We start from the raw sequence: 17,300 nt of genomic DNA on the forward strand, positions 1-17,300 counted from the left end.
TTTATATTCGATGAATACAGATGATCCCTTCTAAAGTCAGAGCCCCAGTTCATCGGCGTATGGTAGGCTGGCAATGTCACCAACAGCAACAAAAGTCGGCTTAGCGCTGACGAGCGACGAAGCAGCCTATGAGAACGTGTGAGGACATCACTACACGCATAAGGAGTAAGACAAGCCTTGGAAACAGAAGCAGCCGTGACGCCGGCAAACGGTTCAAGCACGGCATTGACGGAAGCATCAGAGCCAGAAAGGACCTATGAATGTTTTGTTACTTGGAGTGAAAAAAGATGTGGGAGAGTGCAGCGTACCTTTGAACCTAAAACGTTGACAAAGCCATCCCGACCTTCAATAACAGAAGCGGCGGCGAATTTTGCCTTTGCAGCAGCTTTAGCAGCATCATCCTTCGAGAGACCATTAGCAGCAGCCTTGAGGGCCTGGACCGCGGCCTTGCCAGCTTCCTTCACACTTGCACCGCTTGAGCCTTGAACGAGGAGACCGAAGAGACTGGCGTCAGAGTAAGGAAGGTATACCGACTGCACACTGGTGCCAGAGGGTATAGCAGAGGCGATAGGGGAAAGCCCTTGGGACCATTTGATAGATGGGGTCGGGGAAAGGTATGCGGACAAGGCAGCAAGATCGGGGCTGGGGGCCCCAGTGGTACCAAATCCGATGAAGACGGTTTCTGGACCGCCATGGGCTTGCAAACGCGTCTCACCACCAAAGTAAGAGGAGGCAGAGGTCGAGGATGCAGCTCCCGCAGACTTTGCAGCGCCGCTGAAGCGCTGGACGAGCTCGGACAAGGTACCTTGGTCAATGCCTGTGCCGAGAACAGCAATGTTCTCCTTGGTAAAGGCACTCTTAGCAAATGCAGACACGTCCTCTACCGTGAGCGGGCTGTGGGGAGTTGCAAAGAGGGACGAACCGAGGCCGTTGCGGAAGGCGAGAGCGTGGGCGAGCTCGATGGCATAGACGGCGGGGTCTGATGAAGCTTGGGCGCTCTCTGCCTCGACGACGGGCGTCACGTACTCTTGGAATTCATGGCGGGTGAATTTCGCAGACTGAATGTATTCAGCCAGGAGCTGGACGAAGAATTCTCTATTTCTTCCCTTCAGCAACAGCAGACGATGACGACGAACTCATTGGATACTCACTCATCACCACGAAGAAACTCAGCCGTCAATGCTAGATGCTCCCGACCCAGCGACGCGGACAACACGCCACCATATAGTTCGCTCTGACGAATTGTTCCCAGCGCTGAGCGGAATGCAGAGCTCTGCTCAACGATGAGTACACAGAAAAACCAATAACGGTAAAGACTCGCCTTGAAGGAAAAGTTTTTGAGAGCATGGGCAGCGCCGGGCTTCGTCTCAAATCTGCTGCCTGCTTTTACGAGGAACGTGACGGACGACGTCGGCTGGTTTGCGTCGACGGCGGCGACCTTGTAGCTGGCGCTGTCGGCGACAGTGGCGAAGGAGCGCGCTATGCGAGGCACGCGTCGAGCAGCGAGCATTTGGAAAAAGATGGAGAGCAACGTTGACGGCGACGAGTAGCTTTTCGGGAAATCCGGATTCGACCGGCACAGAAAATTCGGTGCGCTGATTGGTTCGGCAATCTCCGGAAAAGGAACGCACCTCCGTCTCTTCTTTGGCAAGTCTTTCCCACAGTTACTTAACTTATCTTTGATATATATTATTTAAATAGTAATCCGAACGCAAGTTTCCAAACTTCAAATTATGATGAACGTAGTCAAAAAAAGTATCGTATCACACTATACAGGTCGTTGAGTATTCTATTTACACCTTCAAATTGCACATCTACAGCACGTGATTCGATTTATTCGTGGTCCGCACTGGTTACTTGCCCAGGTTCGACCGAATAACGTCTTGCAACGAGTATCCATCGTCCTGAGAGAAAAAAAATGAGAACATCAGAATATCGAATACGCGTTGGACAGACCTGATCCAAAGACCACGTAAAACATCCCGCCATCCCTGACTGATTCGCAAATTTGGCCTTGTCCGCAAGACTATAAGTATCGTCGTAAGAAACAACGGTAGTCTTTGCCGTGCTGTACAAGAACTGGGGGAAAAAGTCAGCAGGGATTAAATAAAAAAAAACAGAAAGTCGGGTGCTTACTGGAGTATCACTGCAGTCATCCCATCCTACCGAGTATCAATCAGACATTCATAATTGAAAAAAAAAGGTGCAATACCCATAGTGAATCCGTTGGCACCGCCGTACGTTCCGTTCGACTGTTTCTTTCAATGCACCAGCACTGACCAGCTGCTTAAACGCCACCTGGGATCCCCACCATTGGCTGAGATCACCAGCCACAGCGTCAGCACGCTCGACAAGCGGCGCATGCTCATGTGGGTCTGCCGCAGGGGCGTAGCTATTCGAGAGTCTTGTAGCTGTACTCTTTGAGACGTATCCATAAAGAGCCAATCCCAGTAGCATCTTTGACGCCGGAAAGCCAGCTTTCTTCCATTGCGAAAGAGCAGCCTGGGCGTTAGCCTCCGGCTGGCTAGAGCTACCACAGGGGTTCCCTGCATACAGTTAACATCTTCGCATCTGTGTGTAAGGAAGAGACGTACCGAGGGGTGCATTGGGTCCAGGGTTAGCCGATGCTCCATTAACATCGTAGTTCATGATGTTGATATATGACATCTGAGCTGCGTAGTCTGATACGTTAGACAAAGGAGCGCCACTGGGGCCAAGCCAAGGATGGTGAGCGACAGCGGCACTGATGATTTTCGACCAGCCTGAACAGTCGTTAGCAGACGATCATATCTGAATGAAGACAAAGCTTACCCAAGGCTGCACGTAAAGACTTGAGGAACGACAGAAAATTTGCCGCATCCGCCCAAGAATACGGATTGCCGGAGCCTGGAGAATTCGGATACTCCTGTACTCGGCGTTGAGAAGTCAGAAGCTCGGGACAAATCGAATAATGTTACCCAGTCGATATCAATGCCTGGTCTCTAAGTCAGAAAAGGTACACAAGAATGCAACGAAAACCGTCCTACCGTCTAACCCGAAGGAATTTACGGCACCCACCAAAGCGTTGATAAGCTTTGTACGATTGGTCGCATTGCTCATGGAATTTGAGAACCAGTAACTGCCGCCCCAGCCACCTATGGACAAGACAATCTTAGTCCCACGTCCGCTTTGGCGAGCAGCAGATACAAGGGTTCGGAGTGTGTCCTGGCTACCATCATCCCAGTTGATAATCGAGGATGAATTTGGAACGACGAATGCTGCAGCTCGTTGTAAGATGACCCGATGGTCTGCAGTAAGAGAATTTCATACCAAAGAATAGTATATCGAACTTGGAAAAGTCGATCTGGCTAGGCGGGTTGCTCCAAGTAGACCAATCTGGGTAGTAAGCAGCTGCAATAGGACTGGCGAGCCTCGAAACTGGTGCTTTGATGGTAAGATTGGCCTTGCATATCATCGAAGGAGTGATTTCGTCGTCAAATCCCTGGACGTCGGTGATGTGGTTGGGGTTGAGAAAGGCGAGTAGCTTGGATGACACCTGGTATCGAGAAGAACGAAGGAGAGAGTTCAAATACGCCAATAATCCATCCTTGCGTTGGGCGATGAGCTCGTCGTCGACCCAGGCTGACGGAATGATGGCGTTAAACACGCTGTTCTTGGGAGGCAAAGAGTACGGATCGCCCAGAGCGTCGTGCAAGGCAACAAACTAGAGTAACGACAACGTTGAGCACTGCTCAACATGTCGTAAAGAGCCGCTACGCACCTCTGAATACCTCCTGAGCACCTCGTACTTAGTTCCATCGTCCAGGCCTACCTCGACGGCGTACAAAATGTGCAGGTCGGGAGTAGAAGACGTGGTATGCTTGTCGATGAAGACGCTAGCGATGGAAGACATAGTGGGCGGTTAGGAAGAAAGAGAGAATGAGAACCAGTGCCTTTTAAACGTTCTAGGAAGTGTCTAAATTAGGCACCGATATGTCACTAAAGACGTCAGATACTTCGATCGTCACGGCGTTCAAACTGACAGCAAATGAATCATGAAGATCGTTAGTAGAGGTGCAAGGGATCCGAAGAGATGGTAGTCCCCAGGTTATCGAGGCGCTCATGGTAATTTTATGTATCGAAAAAGGGCATGCGAATTGCTTTTTCCGAGGAATTGATTGGGTGAAAGGACTGAGACAGTACACTTATTCATACAAAGAACCCAGGAATAATAGTACACACACCTGAATCATGGTGTGGTGACTGCCGCTCCCTACGCATTGATTGTGCCATCCATAAAGGAGAATCTATAGTGGCGAACGTGTTTGAATTATTAGGTAGATAGGGTGATGTCCACACACTGAAGGAAAGGAGGGGCCAGAGAAGAGAAATGCCGCTTTCTGTCATGGTTAGATGTTTGACCTCAAAGAAAACAGCAACAAAGTGTATATATGCGTGCAACTCAGAAATAAGCACCAATACATACCGGATTTCTGGAGAGCATCGACAGCATAAAAACATTTCCAATATGAGAGATCTGCCGAACGCATTGGCTAGATCGGAGGTCATATATGAATACCCAGCTCTGCGGAAACCTGGCGCAGTGGTCGCGCGACGGATTTGTGTTCAGTCCAACATCAAACCTACGTCATTCAATAACGTATTTAGCAGAGTTTCTTGTCGAAGAACTTCCACTCACCGACGTACCCGACTCAGGACGTTCTGCTCAGTTCAATTCTAGGTCGAAGATAATAAGAAAACAGCGCAGAAGGAACGACCTGTTGCTGAGCAGCAAACGACGTCTAGACAGCAGACCGCGGTAATGCAAAGGGTCAGCCACAGTTCATAGCATATATCCAGCGCGGTACTAGCGCAGACCAGACGGTATCTGGTATTGGGAAAGGGCGACGATAGGAAGGCGCATTGAATACACCGCTAAGCCAACCAACAACATCCAGTTCATGAGAGAATCTTGATATTTGTGTACCCAAGGACATGAAGCAAAAGTAAGCAACTGCTTTGAATTCTGGCATTCAAGAAAAAGACTGTTGAAACAAACAGTTAGATCGCCCTGCCAGGAGAAGATAGACAGAAACGCACTTCCAATGCGCAATATTTAGAGACTCGAAGCCACCGAACAAGTCACATTCCCCGTTATCTTCATCGTGCGGTGCAAGTCGACGAGTACTTGACCGTGATCACAGCCATTGCCAGCTATTTCATGCGTATATATGCGGAATAAAATGACAGGAAAGCAAATTTATTGAATCTCTGCATGCAAAAATTTACTGCGAGGATTGACGGGACAAGTCCTAAAAAACGGAAATGAAAACGTACCTCTAGATTGTGATATTTAGCGATAGAGGGTGGTTAAATAAGTCTTGCCGTGGTCGTTATCCAGGAGGCTGTATTTGAAATAAATTCAAGATAAATTATTATTATTATTACCTTGCTTGCAAGGTCTCTGCTGTGCATAACGATGTGATGACTAAGAGGCGGCAATCATGTGATGCCCGTATTTCCTTATCTTCCGATTATTACACTGGCGACCAACCACGACCAACAGGACCCAGCGGCCAACGACTTGAACCAGTATACCTGTACTACTACATATCCGAATACAATTCTGACCTCTAGGACACTTTACGCCACGAGATTCAAGGAAGTGCATGATAAACGCTTGAAAAAAAGGTGGCCCATCTCCCAATGGAATCCTTGATCTTTGCTTCGCAGCGGCTTGCAAACACCGTGGCTCTACCACCCATTATATGGCGAGATCAGCGAATACTTTACTGCTTGTATCTCAATTAGACACAAACAAGCTGTTGAAGTTGTTCTAATACTTCCATGCCACGCTACGACGCTGGAAATCGAATCGGCCTTGACATTGAATACAGGAATGTTTCCACATTCCACATCCACATCAATGGAAAGTAGAAGATGGATGACAACGCAAAAGCAAGGTATTGATGTCGTCGACCGAGGACCGCTAGTTATTATTATTGTATAAGAATTCAAATTTCGGTCATATGACCAAAACGCGGTTCATGAATGTCTGCCACCAACATTGACAGCAACGACGACACGACTCCCATTCTTCTTGGATATCTCTCACGATGTCGACGACGACAGTGAAACGTAAAGCGAAATCCATACCTTCTACCAGCAAACGATCAGCGAAGAAACCACGCCATACCCTAGATTCCTTTTTTTCTCCACAGGTTCGCCGTTTGCAGTGACGATCCTGACGGCCAGGCCACCACCAAACATGTATCATTAAGTGCTGAACAGACAAAGGTTCTCAGAATGGTCGTGAATGACGAGCAGAACGTCTTTTTTACTGGTGCTGCAGGTGCGTCTCCTATGTTAGATCGATTACATTGCGTTAACGAATTGTAGGCACAGGGAAATCTCTACTGCTCAGGGCTATTATAAACGCGCTACGTGCAAAGTACGCGAAGGATCCGGATGCTGTGGCCGTCACGGCTAGCACCGGAATGGCGGCATCCAATATAGGCGGTGCGTTGCCTGTCGTCGGACCAGTGCCTGGCCCATCGTTAAGTCGTCTCTCCCAGGGCAAACTCTTCACGCTTGGGGCGCTGTGGCACCCACGGTGGATGACCTCGACAATCTCATCAAATGCATAAGGACCTGCAGACCCGCTCTGCAACGGTGGAAAAAGGCCAAAGTGCTTATCATTGACGAAAGTGCGTCTGTGTCTTCTCTAATATCGTTCGTGAACTCATGGACGGAAGTCTCTATGGTGGATGGATTTCTCTTCAATCGGATCTGCGAAATTGCCAAAAGACTGAGGAGGAAAACGACCAAGCCATTTGGTGGTTTACAACTGGTTGTCACTGGCGACTTCTTCCAGCTGCCTCCTGTCACGAAGAATGGTCATGAACCAATTTTTGCCTTCGAGTCTGCTGCTTGGAATGAAACACTGCATCACACCATCAACCTCGTCCAAGTCTTCAGGCAGACAGATCAAGGTATGTTTGCATCAATAAATCGAAGGTCGGCTCTTAACAACTTTCTGTATCAGCATTTGTCGAGGCTCTGAACTCCTTGCGCCACGGGGAACCGTCACTTGAAGCTGTCGAACTTTTCCGGTCTTTATCCCGGCCACTGGAGCCCGTCGCACTACCTCCGCCACCAGCCTCCCAGCAGCCATACCCATCTCCCCCGCCATCCGTGACATCAACCCCTACACCATTTCTTTCTAAGCGACAGAACAATGTCATATTCCCTACAGAACTCTTTCCTCATCGCTACGCTGTTGCAAACGCGAACCGAGAACGGTTAGACGCCATTAAGGCTCAACCATTCACATATAATGCCACAGATACTGGAAGCAAGCCCTCGCTACTCGAGTCACTGCTTGCAGAGCAAACTGTGGAGCTGAAGCTCGGTGCTCAAGTTATGCTCATCAAGAACGTCGACGAGGTGCTCGTGAATGGTTTGGTTGGCAAAGTTATCGGTTTCTACCGGTCATGGGAGTTGATCAGTTTCCCTCCCGACCCTCCTCAACGTAAACCCTTGTCGACTGCTTCCGCTAATGCATCCAGGCGACGCTCCCTTCCCCCAGGTCCGGCACCTGTCCCAGATATTAAGAAGAACGGCTCATTGGTGCGACTATGTCTTCCTCAATGCGGATGGACGGTCTCCTGTTCGCCCGAAGACCGACGAAAATGAAGATTCTGCCAAGAAGGAGAATGAGGATCCCAAGAATGAGAAAACCGCCAAGGAGAGTGTCAGCACTGCAAAGAAAAGCAAGAACGGAAAGACTGGACGAAACGATGAGCGCTATCCGTTAGTTCTATTCGAGTATAGCACCCCGGGAGCAATGGGGGAGACGCAGACAGAGGCTGTCCTTATAACTCGAGATGAGTTTCGTGTGGAGGACGCTGAAGGAAAGGTCCTTGCCCGGAGAGTTCAAATGTGAGTAATGCTTGGCACTTCGCATTCACGGTATATTGACGTAGAACCTTATAGACCTTTGATTTTAGCGTGGGCTATGTCTATACATAAGAGTCAAGGCCAGACGATCCACCGTGTCAAGGTCGACCTTGGCAAGGTATTTGAAAGAGGTCGGTTTATGGTCCTCTGAGGTGTTCTGCCATACTTAACACGCTTGCTTGCAGGCCAGAGCTACGTGGCGCTCTCCCGCGCGTCATCTGTTGAGGGGTTACAAGTCCTTGGGTTCGATCCGAAGAAGGTGCGTTAGCTTCCTTCTCGTTTACACAGCGGAGATATCGTCCGGTTTATGCATCGCCACTATCAAAACTAAATGGAGCCGCCTGGGCGGGAATACTGCATTGAGTAACATCCCGCCCTGGAAGGACATTATATTGGTTCGATATCAGTCTGACGCGCACACTGTTCGCTTCTACCCTCGTTTCCGGTTTGCTGTGAACTATGATACTAACACATTGCATTCCAGGTCATGGCACATCAGAAGGTTGTCGAATGGAGCAAGACGTTAGAGGTGGCAGATGCGTCTGAAGATGGCGATTGGCCGTGGGGAACATAAGGACAGCAGTATGCACTGACGACTACTCTATTAGCAGGCTTCAAGTGCTATCTCTTGTGCGACTAGCACCGCGAGCTAACGGTGCGTATCTCATCAATTAATTAATTAATTATATATTTTGTTATTTATGTAGGAAACTTTCCTCTCTTCTCCAAACTCTCAACTCAGACCACATCACGGACTGGAGCTCCAGATTTTTAAGCTCTTGCTGTCAAGATGGCACTTTCAGCCCTCTGCACTGGAGCACTTGTCCTTTGACGCTGTATAAAGCACATGATCTGATCATTTTAATTGTCTATGCGTTCACAGTAACCGGTACCGAAGGCTAATGCTTTCTCCTTGCCAACGCTTTGTTGCCGCGATGACCTCTGCGGCACTAATTCATTTCCGTTCCACAGTCGATCAGCTGGAATCAAGCTTCTCCCGTGGGATGCTTAGCTCGCCACCTGTTGCAATTGAGATCTTCAACATTGCATGGGTGGCCCAGATTCTGCTGCGTATACTTGGCTTAATCTATCACATGCTTTTTCGCATGTGAGAATGCATGAGGTGGGATTCTTCTTTATACCCTTTTCCGTCCTTCTCTGATCTTCTCTACTTATCATGTAGTACTACCGGTCGGTTTGACACCGTCCTAAACGATAAGTGATAGTTTCGTAAAGCCGCCGTTTCTATGAGGCCGTGAGGCGTATAATGTAGTCGGAGACGAACGAAATAGTCGATACACCACGTTGAAGTCTTTTCACGAGGACCGGAAGCTCGTGGAGTATATATATCCACTATCTGGTGCATCCATTTATTTCAGTATCAACCGACCTTATGGCTCCTTCAGTCACTGTAAACAAGCACACGACTGCCTCTATTCCGAGGCCACATATTCTTTATACTATCGAAGTCACTCGGAATGGTGCTCACACTGTTGTGGATCGGAGGTACAGCGAGGTACGTATCATACTTTCTAAATCACCACCATAGAAGACTACGTGCTAACTATGCCGATAGTTTGTCGCGCTCAATGACACGCTTCAAGTGACTAAATACGCGCTCCCTCCCAAACGCATACTGGCAACGACCTTCATTCCCTCTGCGTGGCTTGACGATGAACTCATTAAGGAACGAAAGACGGGATTGAAAGAATATCTGACCAATTTAGTGAGGGACCCTCAATATAGCAGTAATCCGGTCCTGCGGGAATTCATTTTGCCCTCTAAACCCTCTCCACCTCGTCGACTCCAAGACGACCTGCTCCACCTCGAAGACGCCGTGCCCTCAACATTGTCCCGGAAAGCGGCTTTGAGTTTGGTCAAAGGTGGAGTCAAGGCACAGTCCACTCCAATTGCTGCGGCCTACTATCCAGGTGTGTACGGCGTAATTATATTCTTTCCATCCCGGTTCACCCGACATCCATCAGATTGGAGTGCCGGTAGCTTCCCACCGGAAAAATTAGATTATTCTAAATTCGACATTCTTTTCTTCGGTAGGTATTACTCGCACATGACCGTCTGTTAGCAGAGAAGCTGATGCGCGCGGACCGCCAGCTTTCGCTACGCCTAATTCGTCTTCGGGCTTGACCTGGGACTCTGGCAGTCAATCCATTCTTCAGAGGCTTGTCACTAGTGCTCGAAACAGCGGTAAGGGAACGAAAATTGTTCTGTCAGTTGGTATGTCGCAGCATTTTGATATATTCAGTATACTGAAACTTAACGATATGCTCAGGTGGATGGGGTGGTAGTTACTGGTTCTCGCAAGCCGTCAGCAGCTCGGCCAATAGATCTACGTTCACTAACGCTCTATCTTCCGCGGTGAATACGTATGGTCTTGATGGTATGCTTTTTCCTTCGTCATTGAATCGTAACTAAAATATCACAATTTTAGGTATCGATATTGATTGGGTGCGATTCGGCTTGTCATAAATTGGGTGTCATCACTTACGAGACGCCGATAGGAATACCCCAATTCTACAGGTGCTGGCAATCCTCACTCCTCGTCGGATGCGGCAAATCTCTTAAGCTTGGTACAGTCGCTCCGTTCTGCTCTTGGTTCGTTGCGCTGGGTTTGTGGTCATGGAATGTCGCCTGACCAAGCTCAATTCTAGGGACTAGCAAGATCATCTCTGCTGCTGTGCCCCACCTCCCATGGTTAGGCTCCAATGGTAGCCCCCTCACAAACGTCTCGGCTTATGCCAAAGTGATGACATACGTCAATATCATGTACGGAGACGACTCGGCTTTAAGAACAACTACTGACACGCTAGGTATACTTAGGAACTATGATGTCTGGGGAGCATCATCGACACCTGGACCTAATGCCCCACTCGGTACGATACCAACTTCATGAAACTATACCTTTACCAATGAGGTTTGCTTCTAGGGGATCTCTGTGGCACATCCTCGCAACCTAAAGCAAACGCTCAAGCCGCTCTGTCACAATGGACTTCAGCCGGGTTCCCCGCATCGCAGCTCCTTCTCGGTCTCCCACTGTATGGCTACGTATCTCAAAGTTCTGTCACGCGTCTTTCGGGAAGCCTTATGCCATCGTCTGAGATGGTCCTCATCCAAGGAAACGATGAGCCCGTCGACGACCAGGCTCGGGTGCACAAGATGAACTTCCTCAACGGTGCCCACGCCCGGCCAAAGACTCAAGAAGTCAAAGCGACGGCATCGCTCCAGAGTTGGTGGGGTCAGCAGATACCTTTCAGTTCTATTGTGTCGTCCGGTGCCCTGGTGAAGAATGCAGACGGAACTTACTCGGGAAGTGGCGGATTTACTTTCAGTACGTCTTATTCTTCTAGATTGAGTTAGCTTCTGATCATGCTTTGCAGACTGGGACGACTGCAGTGACACGCCGGTAGGTACACCACAAGCGTTAATAGAACTTGCTGACGCTTTCCTTAGTACTTGTATAACACCTCTCAGACGACCGTAGTAACCTATGATGGTGAGTGACGTTACCTTTTCACTATCAAATGTCTCATCCGGAGCCAACAGACACCTGGTCCTTGGCGGACAAAGCGACATTCGCGAAGAATAATGGAATGGCCGGTTGCTTCACTTGGTCCCTTGATCAGGTAAGCTATTTTATTTTTTAGCAAGTTGCGGTGCTTACCGAGCTCCAGGACGATGGTGTTTCCCTAATGAATGTCATCCGATCTAGTTTGGGGAAGTAGATCGCAGTTCCCATGGGCAGGTAACGGAATGAAATGAACTTCACGACGTCACGAAATCATTCCTCGTAGTGCGACCGATTCTTCTTATAATACATTGGCAGTCTTTATCTTCTGCAGCGATGATCTATCTTAGGAACGCACTCCTTCTATATAGGAATCAAGTCATGCCGCAGCAACCTTTTTCTCTATAGGCAAGCACCTTCTGGGCAATGCCACCATGCTGCAGTCCATCCATATTTATCAAAGCTAGAAGTAGCAAACGATACGATGCCATCTCCCTCGTTGACGAATCGGCAGCCTGACGGATCCTTCATTCCATTACATTCCTCAATCATCCTTGCAAATTTTGTCGTTCATTCAAAATTCCTCTTCAGGTATCAAACGGAGGCAATGCTATCGTGCTTCTGATTCACGTTTCAGTGCTTTCCTACGAGCGACACCTTATCGTTGATTCTTACCGATTTCCGCAGATTTTTTTTACCGCCACCGCCATCCCCGCAACGGTATTAGTTTCTTTAATATGGTTCGTGGAGTATACAGGAAGTTATCGACGGCCGTATGCTCGTGTAGCTCTACTTTTGACATTGACAGTCACCAAAGATACTTAAAAGGAGGGTCTGGACACTACTTTGCGTGCTGTAGCCAAAATGGTGCGTGCTAGCATGCATGAAACAGATGCTAAAGCATCTTGTATTGAGCGATTCACTCTCGATTTCAGCACAGCTAAGGTTGTATCTCTCCGACAAGGCTTACAGTGTCAAGATATGAATCTGATTGATCTCCTTCCTGCGGTGTTATGCGGCACCCGTCCACCGTCCTTTTTCTGATTCTTCTATTGTGTATCTATTGCTGACTTAGAATCGAAGATGTTTAGTACTCCGTCAAGGTACCGCTGTCGTATCCAGTTGCATTGTAATATAAGGTTATTTGAAAGGTTGAGGCGAGCTTTTGCCTGGACGTTTCCACCTTCTAATAGTTGTTGCGACCAGTTTTCAACCGGTGTTAATTTTGTCCAGCGGCATGTGGAATCCGATACTGTGCATCAGAGGGACCTGTTGCGTCATACTAGCTCATCTTCAGTGTCGGTAACACGGCTTAAGTGGGTACCTCCCTGTTTCGTCTCTTCTATCATTTGTTTGTACATCATATGCTCGGTTCTTATCTTAGGTTCAGCGCTTTCTAGCGTTCCTGTAAAGCGAGATCGGCACCAACGTACGTGTCAGATCTCAATTCTTTCAACATTCGAAGAGCGAATGGCGCAATCTTGAAATAGGAAAGCATCATCTAAGTATATTCGACTAGGTCCGGAACCACGTACGGTTACTTAAGAGTATCAATTGTCATATGCATTGGCACTGCGCTCTTCCCCCCCAGTGCTCTTACCATGAGCAAGCAAGACCAGGACGATTCAAAGAAGTCCATTTCTCTCGCGGATGATACCAACTTAAGAGGTCCTGACGTTCCCGCCCAATCCCTCGACTATTATGCGGCCGCTGCCTCCAGCAATCCTTACTATTTGCCACAATTGTCTTGGACAGACCATGAAGAATCAAAGATAGTTAGGACCCTGGACACACGCTTGTTTCCCTGGATCCTTCTCACCACCTTTGTTCTCAATATGGACCGTACCAATCATTCCAATGCCGTTTCAGATAACTTGGCAGCGGATTTGGGCTTCACAAATAACACTGTCAACTTGGGAATAGCGATATATTCTGTGATATTCTCCTTCGCCTGTCTTAGTGGTGCTGTCATATCGAAGATTGTTGGACCTGCTCGATGTATGTTATATGTTCTTAGCTTCTTAACGTTTCTAACTTTTGCTTCGATGATAGGGATTCCGGTCCTGATGTTCGCCTGGGGTCTCGTCACCATGGCACATGCCCTGATTACCGATAGAGGCGGTTATCTTACAGGTAGGCTGACAGTTCTATTTTCCCTTTGCTATGACCGACACCTCTGTGCTTTGCGCAGTTAGATGCAGTGAGTCGATCGATGTCCATAACTTGAACGTTGTCTGACTGGTAGGGATGTTAGTGATCGCATTAACCGAAGGCGGCGTCATTCCCGCAACATTGGTCTACTTGGGTTCCTTCTACAAAGGCACCGAGCTAGCTACTCGCTTGGCGTGGTTCTGGGGTATTCAGACCATCGCAAGTGCAGTTAGCGGGCTGATGGCTAGTGGGCTTCTTCAGCTTCGAGGAGTCGGAGGTCTGGAAGGCTGGAAGTGGCTATTCTTGATCGACGGTATTATCACGGTAGTTGTTGCTGTCGCGACATGGCGAGTCTCTCGTGCTTATATTGTTCTCGACAGGAATTTCATATATGATCTCTAGGTTTTATCTCCCGAGGAACATTACTCAGACCGTTGGTGGCCTTCGAGGATGGAAACCTTGGTTCGACGAAAAGGAACTTTGCATTGGTGTCACGCGAGTTGTTCGAGACGACATTTCGAAGCGTGTCTATGAGTTAGGTTTACGTTCCTGTTCACGAACCTTGACTGATGTCAATATCCAGGCAAAAGGTCAAGTGGTCCGACGTGAAAGACGCCGCCACAGATCTTGGTTTGTGGGGACATCTGCTCATCACGGTCATAGGAATGACTCCAACAACACCGCTTGCAACTTGTACTGCAATCACTTTGCATCCTTAGCCTCTTTGACCCCCAAATTTCTAGATCTCCCGACCTGTTATCAAGTCTTTCCATTTTAACGTCTTCGTTGCAAACGCTTTAACTGCACCCCCATACGTACTTCAATGCATAATGATGGTTAGCTTCATCTGGCACTCCGACAGAGTCAGAGAACGTGGATTGCATGGTGCATTTGGTGGTCAGTCTCATTGATCGTAAAACTGCAGCACACTGAAGTTCTGGGTTTTTATTATTTAAAGCGGCTTGGCAGCTTGTGGGATGGATCTTACTTCGAGCATTGCCTTCAGGAACTAGCAGAGGTGTCAAGTACGTGGTTTCTTTCATTATAATGGATTTCACCTGGTAATTATGGAACAGATATTTTGCGGCCGTTGTAGTCGCTGCTTGGCCTTATACACATCCGCTAAATATTGCTTGGATGTCAGAAAATACGGGGTATTATACATTTAATGATACGGAAACATGACACCTGATCTCTTGATTTCTGTAGGAGTGTCGGAAAGAGAACCCTTGCATCAGGCTGCGTCATATTTGCTGCGAACATCTATGGAGGTGCGTCTTCTTCTGCTGAACGAGAACAAGGCTTATGATGACTGTTGATAGTGTGGGGATCACAGGTATGTTCGATGAAACGAGTATTTATACCGAGTCCTCATCTGCATTTAAGATATACCAGAGCGATGATTCACCAGGTACGCGCTTGTCTGTTGTTTCGTAATGACAAAGTGTAACTCCTCTTCCAAGATTATAAACGGGGGAATACAATCAACATTTGCTTCGCAGGTGTTGCATTAATCCTATGGTTCATACAGAAATACTACTACCGTTATCGAAACGCACGGAATGCAACCCTCTATGCTGAACTGAGTGAGCACGAGAAAGTAGAAGAAAACGATGGAGCGGAGGAGAGGGGAAACCGAGGCCTCACCTTTAGATTTACTACATAGACACTCGTAATTATTCAGCTTGATACAGGCGTAGCCCATCGGGACTCCGGGCGTAAGCCCCAATTCACCAACCAATCTATGAACTTCCCGGCAATCTTCTCATGACCAGGAACGTTTGGATGAAGGTTGCTGTGGCGTCAGTCAGTGAAGTACGACGAAGAGCCTAGTGAAAGCATACTCCGGGAACACGTCATTAAATGTAACCCAGCCTGTCGTATTGACGAGGAAAATATTTCTATCGTTGCTGCTCAAAATACGATGATGAGCTTAGCGAATAAAATCGTACTGGACAGTCGGATACCTCATGCTTACTATCTCCTCGTACTTTCCATCGTAATAATAACTGATTTCTGCCATCTGCGGCCGGCCAACCCCACTGAAACTGTGGTTAAATGATAGATCAGTTTGCTCAACGGTCTCGTACAGGTGTGAAGACGAAGATCGGTTGTCTGTCGTAAATCCGACGGAGGCGGTGTATAAAGTCGAGATATACCTAGGACGTGCATAAGCTTCTCGAGATCCGTTGGCATATCAGATACTCACCTGGACAAATTCATCTCCTGAAACCTGCTGAGAGGCGTCATTGGCTCTATATGAAATGCCTTAGAGGTATGACACGGTTTTAACGCGTAATTTACCCTATGTGAATTACTATGTGCGTAGGAGTTGGCTTGTCACGAGAGAAGTTCCATGGTGTCGTATAGTTGTGGTCGGTAGTATAATAGTATCCAGTGTCTTCCGTCTATAATAAGAGTCATGAGCGCCGGTCAATGATCGCTTTACTTGGTCAACTACCTTGAAGAACTGAAAGGAGATACCATGTACGTTGCCGTAAGATTCTATATCCTATAAGACTGGCGTCAGACAATTTACATCCACTGCGACCATGGAAATTTACCGTCAGGGCAACTCCTGGCTGAGCAATAACAGTATGTTCTGCCTTGAAGCGTTCTCCGACAAGAAATGGCCACGCCTGATTTATACCTTGAGGAAGATATTGTCCCTATAAATTCAAGTCTAAGTAAGTTGTAGTAGAGGAACACCTTAAACATCCTTACTGCAGACAGAGAGTCGCCTATGAATAAGAAAGCAAGCTCTGAGGGATCGTACGACAGCAGGTTCGCATCCTGTCGCATGCTTATCATCAGTTGCTATTCTCAAAAGCAATGCCACGTATGGCAACTCACTGAATTCAACACCAGGCTTTCAAGATTCATCCGATTATTCTGCCAACCCTCGACATTGATGCGGACGACGCTACTTCGAGACGGGGTTTCCACAGGGATATCATTTATTCCCGATGAGACATTTACTGCCGTGAAATTATTATAATCAACGGATACTGCAATGGATGCCGACGGAGACGTCGTGTGAGGTCCCAGATTCAGAGCTAGCGAGCGTAGATTTTGCACACGCAATTTGAATCCTGAACCAGCCCTGCATAATGCAATGAAGTCACGACACTGTTATATCAAGCTGGGCGCATAGTCACTTACCACCAGGTACCCGGCGAAGTATCCCAGCGTCCATGAAAGTAGATTTGAGAGTAGGTGCTCTCGACTTTCAAACCAGATGTGGACATGGCAGTTGTCGATAGAAACACGTAACCAAGAACTAGGGCCTTTATAAAAGACATAGAAGACGTTGAAAAACGAGTATGATTCCTCAGTATCGCCCTTATAAGTGCCAGAACTCAAGTCAGGTGCATGAGAAGTGTGTTCAAGTGCCCGATGATTTACCGAATGACACCACGGGCACTGAAAATTCTCCTTCTGGTGAGGGCCATCCGTATGTGATGTAGCTAATTCTAAACGCTCTCCGCTGTCCGAAGGGTCATCCCGATCTTCGGCTCTTCAAGACTCAGATTGATTACTTTGCACTAAACCGACTTTGAATATGAACAACCTGCAAAGCCGTAAGTCGAGCTCGAATCTGGTGAGTCTGAGCAAGGTTTTTCCTCGTCGCTGTCATGTAGAAAACCTTCTGAAGGAGCTGTTTGCAGCAACTTGACTCTGGTTGGGT

General features: G+C 47.9%; 5 protein-coding genes across 5 annotated transcripts; 2 read left to right on the top strand and 3 right to left on the bottom strand.

Moving 5' to 3' along the window:
• Positions 1 to 36: 36 nt before the first annotated feature.
• Positions 37 to 1,510, bottom strand: EV420DRAFT_1621146 (Metalloenzyme, LuxS/M16 peptidase-like protein; the record flags this gene model as incomplete). The annotated part of the gene is made up of 5 exons (XM_060475662.1): positions 37 to 126; positions 186 to 254; positions 309 to 1,095; positions 1,152 to 1,273; positions 1,322 to 1,510. 5 exons carry the CDS (start codon positions 1,508 to 1,510, stop codon positions 37 to 39), a joined length of 1,257 nt encoding a protein of 418 aa, XP_060329341.1.
• A 343-nt stretch (positions 1,511 to 1,853) lies between these two features.
• EV420DRAFT_1644179 (glycoside hydrolase family 18 protein) lies at positions 1,854 to 3,892 on the bottom strand (the record flags this gene model as incomplete). The annotated part of the gene is made up of 11 exons (XM_060477611.1): positions 1,854 to 1,904; positions 1,957 to 2,079; positions 2,137 to 2,162; positions 2,213 to 2,252; positions 2,281 to 2,546; positions 2,595 to 2,762; positions 2,812 to 2,905; positions 2,958 to 2,974; positions 3,027 to 3,257; positions 3,310 to 3,703; positions 3,761 to 3,892. 11 exons carry the CDS (start codon positions 3,890 to 3,892, stop codon positions 1,854 to 1,856), a joined length of 1,542 nt encoding a protein of 513 aa, XP_060329342.1.
• A 5,329-nt stretch (positions 3,893 to 9,221) lies between these two features.
• On the top strand, positions 9,222 to 12,002 carry EV420DRAFT_535006 (glycoside hydrolase family 18 protein). The gene is made up of 14 exons (XM_060482493.1): positions 9,222 to 9,454; positions 9,515 to 9,869; positions 9,924 to 9,989; positions 10,051 to 10,173; positions 10,229 to 10,336; positions 10,388 to 10,404; positions 10,458 to 10,551; positions 10,608 to 10,722; positions 10,777 to 10,829; positions 10,883 to 11,284; positions 11,334 to 11,359; positions 11,407 to 11,449; positions 11,500 to 11,579; positions 11,628 to 12,002. The coding sequence occupies exons 1-14, from the start codon at positions 9,332 to 9,334 to the stop codon at positions 11,676 to 11,678; spliced, it is 1,656 nt and encodes a 551-aa protein (XP_060329343.1). The 5' UTR covers positions 9,222 to 9,331; the 3' UTR covers positions 11,679 to 12,002.
• Positions 12,003 to 13,062: 1,060 nt separating this feature from the next.
• EV420DRAFT_1621150 (MFS general substrate transporter) lies at positions 13,063 to 15,278 on the top strand (the record flags this gene model as incomplete). Its single annotated transcript, XM_060475663.1, has 12 exons — positions 13,063 to 13,094; positions 13,182 to 13,459; positions 13,514 to 13,594; positions 13,716 to 13,959; positions 14,015 to 14,146; positions 14,196 to 14,268; positions 14,356 to 14,509; positions 14,571 to 14,637; positions 14,689 to 14,766; positions 14,822 to 14,883; positions 14,949 to 15,023; positions 15,076 to 15,278. The coding sequence occupies 12 exons, from the start codon at positions 13,063 to 13,065 to the stop codon at positions 15,276 to 15,278; spliced, it is 1,479 nt and encodes a 492-aa protein (XP_060329344.1).
• A 14-nt stretch (positions 15,279 to 15,292) lies between these two features.
• On the bottom strand, positions 15,293 to 16,914 carry EV420DRAFT_1621151 (SGNH hydrolase; the record flags this gene model as incomplete). Its single annotated transcript, XM_060475664.1, has 11 exons — positions 15,293 to 15,407; positions 15,457 to 15,522; positions 15,565 to 15,635; positions 15,703 to 15,771; positions 15,822 to 15,867; positions 15,917 to 16,020; positions 16,074 to 16,124; positions 16,177 to 16,281; positions 16,337 to 16,405; positions 16,466 to 16,715; positions 16,775 to 16,914. The coding sequence occupies 11 exons, from the start codon at positions 16,912 to 16,914 to the stop codon at positions 15,293 to 15,295; spliced, it is 1,086 nt and encodes a 361-aa protein (XP_060329345.1).
• Between the last annotated feature and the right edge of the window lie 386 nt (positions 16,915 to 17,300).

Source organism: Desarmillaria tabescens (genome assembly GCF_030435595.1).
Source record: "Desarmillaria tabescens strain CCBAS 213 chromosome Unknown EV420scaffold_23, whole genome shotgun sequence".
Lineage (NCBI taxonomy): Eukaryota > Fungi > Basidiomycota > Agaricomycetes > Agaricales > Physalacriaceae > Desarmillaria > Desarmillaria tabescens.